The 4,020-nt window shown below is 31.2% G+C and overlaps 1 protein-coding gene across 4 annotated transcripts in view; it reads left to right on the top strand.

Moving 5' to 3' along the window:
• Positions 1–1,987: 1,987 nt before the first annotated feature.
• Positions 1,988–4,020, top strand: part of LOC102583330 (KH domain-containing protein At4g18375) — a 5,703-nt gene continuing 3,670 nt past the window's right edge. For 2 of the 4 annotated variants that reach the window (XM_006355349.2, XM_006355350.2), the window contains exons 1-3: positions 1,988–2,093; positions 2,513–3,109; positions 3,265–3,759. In XM_006355349.2, coding sequence (XP_006355411.1) covers positions 2,534–3,109; positions 3,265–3,759 — 1,071 coding nt within the window. In that variant the 5' untranslated portion in view covers positions 1,988–2,093; positions 2,513–2,533. Of the gene's footprint in view, positions 2,119–2,512; positions 3,110–3,264; positions 3,760–4,020 lie in introns of all 4 variants that reach the window. The other 2 variants (XM_015312354.1, XM_015312353.1) reach the window with 2 other exon arrangements.

The following is a 4,020-nucleotide window of genomic DNA, read 5'->3' on the forward strand; positions in this document are numbered from 1 at the left end:
CTATTTGGCATTGCTGCTGGGAGGCCAGAAGTGATTTTTTTGAGAAAAAACTCTAATTTTGAGAAATTAAGTGTTTGACAAATTCTGAAAACTTATTTTAAATGAAAGCAGAAACAATTTTTCTGTTGTTGGAAAGAAACTAAAAAATTCTGCTTTTAAAAAAAAGCATAAGCAGAAATAAAAAAGTAATTTTTAAGACTAAAATATCTCTTACATATGTACATATTTATCAATTTATCCCTTATTAATTAATTAACATATCTCATATGTTTGGTTGATTTTTATTCAAGAATTTTATTTTTTATTTTATATAATAACTTTTTTATTTATTTATGTTTTATATTATTATTTATATATTATATGGTATATTATTATTTTATGTATTATTTTAAAGAATTAGAAATAAAACTAACAACAATATTTTTGTAGGAATAAAAAAAGAGAAAAGTAACAATTAAAAATTTAGACCCTCCCAAAGAAATGGTAGCAAATAAAAAAAATTTCTTTTCTTAATTTACGTATTATTTTATTTTAATTTGACTTTTTTAAACTTTAGAGTATAATACCAAAAAAAAAAAGAGAAGGATAATAGCTAAGATTGAATCCAAAAAAATAGGTAACAAATACCAACAAGATTCCTTTTTTCAATATTTTTCAACAATATTGATTGAAAATTTGAATATGTACATTTTAAATAATTAAATTAAAAATGTAATTAAAGTTTATGTATTAGATGTTTAAAATTGTTTCTCTCTATAAAATAATCTTAATATTACAAACACATTGATACTTGCACTTTTTCGTAATTTGACTCTCAAAAGCATTTATTAAAGAAAATTAATCAAATACAAATTGCTTACCAAAAACAATTTTCAAATGAATTTGCCAAACACAAATTGCTTTTTAAAAAAAAGTACTTTTCTGAAAAAATTATTTTTTTAAAAAAACGTTTCTAAAAATAAGCAATTTTTAGCAGCAATGTCAAATAGGCTCTTAGTCCCAACTAATTTTTTTTTTGTCTTTTATAATTTAAAAATATATTTTATAAATTTTTTTTTTTTTATGTATTTTAAATTTGAGTCTTAAACATTATATTCATGTGGTTTTCATATGATTTTTTCCCTAGCTTCACAAGTTGGAATTCCACCTCATAAAATATGGGTAAACAACACAAATTTCACTAGTTTACAAGCAAATTACTTTATTTTACATGAGTTTTCAATATTATAAATCTCATTAGAATTTAGACTTCGGATACATGTATCTGACGTGTCTAGATAAATGTATCTCGGATACATGAGATCAAAATTAGGTGTAATTTATTTCAGATATATTGTATCCAAGTTGAATCGCGTGTATTTGACTCTCCCGCTCGTGTCTCTCCTATGTATCTATATTTTAGAATATATCTAGCATCTAGATACATGTATCTAGTGTGATTCGCATGAATCTATGATACATAAACTATCTAGCTCGCTTCCCTCCTATCTCGTTCGCCTCTCTCCTTTTCTCGCTCGTCTCTCTCAATATTTCAGTGTATCTGATAAAGAGAAATATTAAAAACACCTCTAAACTTGACGCATATTATTAGTTTCGTCCCCAAACTATTGACAACTTTAAAAGTATCCCTCTACATGACTAACTAAATTTAGATACACCCTGATATGCCATATGACATAATAAGTGGTCTCAAATTCTTGTAGGAGTCTGGGCTCTTAATAAAAAGGTTGAGAGAAGTGTTGAAAACTCTCTCAAACTTGACGAGAATTTAGAGGTATATTTTAATCACGTTGCAATATTCGGAGAGTATTTGAGTTAAGTTAATTTAGTAAATGGATATATTTAAGACGGTCAATAATTTGAGGATAAATTAATAATTTATGCTGAATTTATAGTTTTTTCATACTTTTCTCTTTGCGGTAAAATTGTTTGTGTAATTAAATAATTTTTCCATAAAATATCCTCTTTAATACATTATCTGGTCAAAGAGAAAACCCACAATATCAAAGGAGCAAACCGGTCTGAACCAGTTATTACAAAACTAAAAACCCTAATTTTGGAATATCACCACAGTTCTCACAACTAAATCACAGGTGCGCAGCTTCGTTTTCTCCGTAGGTTATGGTGTTTCTTCTCTTTTCAATCTTTTTTTTATATCATCTACGAATTTTGTATGTACTATGTGTCTTTGCCTCTTTGTTTCTTTATTTTTTCAGAAGTGTTATAATCTATTTCTCTATGTTTCTGGATCCAGTTTGTATTTTATTGGATGTATTCTTTTCCTACTAGTTTAGAATCGTCGCATAGTTGATAGGCAATTTGTGTTTTTTTCAAATTTTGTATCTGAAAATTTGTTTTTGCTCTTAGGGTTTGAAGTTTTTCTTTAAGGTGTTTCTGGAAATCATGTTTTTGGAATATGTAATATCTGAATAGTTTGTTTTAGTTTCATTTTTTTTTTCTGTTTATCAAGAATGTGTAATTAGGTTTATTAACTTTTATGCTACATTTTTAGGGGTAATTCTTATATTTTATTATGGGTGAGACTGGAAAAAGATCACGTAGGGATGATGGAGATAACAAGAACCAGAAGAGGAGGACAGATAGGGACGAGAAAAGCGATGATGAGCTAATAGTTTACAGAATTCTGTGTCCAAATAATGTGATTGGCAGTGTTATTGGAAAGAATGGGAAAGTTATAAATTCAATTAGGTCTGAGACTAAGGCGAAGGTCAAGGTGGTGGATCCATTTCCAGGTGCTAAGGATAGAGTTATACTCATTTATTGCTATGTAAAGGAAAAGGAAGATGTTGAGGTTGATCAGGAGTTCAATGAGAAAAAACCTCTTTGCACGGCTCAGGATGCTCTTCTCAAGGTTTATACGGCAATTGCAAATGCTTTGGCTGCAATTGGAGAATCTGATAAGAAGCGGAAGGATAAAGAGGAGTGTCAGCTTCTTGCTCCTTCAAGCCAGTCTGCTAATATCATTGGTAAATCTGGTACCACCATAAAGAAGTTGAGAAGCAAGCTGAGGGCCAATATTAAAGTAGTTGCCAGAGATGCTAGTGATCCAACACATTCCTGTGCACTCGAGTTTGATAACTTTGTTCTGGTTAGTTTTTTTTTTATAAAATATATTTATTGACAATTAAGTAGTATTAGTGCGTCACGCAAACTTTATAAAACTACATTCTGCTCCTAAATTTTGTTGTTTCGAGTCAATTGTTATAATTTATGCATGAACTGACAGTTTCTTACTTAACACAGATAACTGGTGACCCAGAATCTGTTAGGAGATCACTCTTTGCTATTTCTGCAATCATGTACAAGTTCACACCTAAGGAAGAAATTCCTCTTACTACCAATGTTCCTGAAGTTCGTCCAAGTATTATTATCCCTTCAGATGTTCCCATATATCCAGGAGCTGGGATTTATCCAAATGTGGATCCTATTATGCCATCTCGATCTGTTCCATCTGTTTTGGGTACCACACAAATACCAGAGCTTCCGGGTTATGTGGATGCAGGAAGCACATGGCCTATTTATTCTTCTGGTCTTCCCATGGTTTCTGGTTACAGTGGTGCCTCTCAAACTGAGGAATTGACTATTAGAGTGCTGTGTCCAACTAACAATATTGGTCGTGTTATTGGCAAGGGAGGAGCTTCGATTAAAAGTGTAAGGCAAACAAGTGGTGCTCGTATTGAGGTTTGTGATGCCAAAGCTGATCGTGATCAGTGCATTATCACAGTCATTTCCACTGAGGTATTGCTTTCTCTCCAGTATTCTTTAGTCCCCGAGTTGGTGAGATTTTGGTCTTTTAGCAGTTGTCTTTCTTTTTGTGGAAGTGTACTTTGCCTTCTCATAGATCATTGTGAAACAAACTTATACACAGTAAGCATTGGTGACAGTTATTCATTTTTTTTGTTTATCCTTTTTAGGAGGTAACAGAAGATTATGCTTTTTCTCCCGCTTTTGATCTTTGAGGTCTTTACATGCAGGAGGGTGGGGGGGGGGGGGGGGGGG

Source organism: Solanum tuberosum, unplaced genomic scaffold (genome assembly GCF_000226075.1).
Source record: "Solanum tuberosum cultivar DM 1-3 516 R44 unplaced genomic scaffold, SolTub_3.0 scf00197, whole genome shotgun sequence".
NCBI classification, from domain to species: domain Eukaryota; kingdom Viridiplantae; phylum Streptophyta; class Magnoliopsida; order Solanales; family Solanaceae; genus Solanum; species Solanum tuberosum.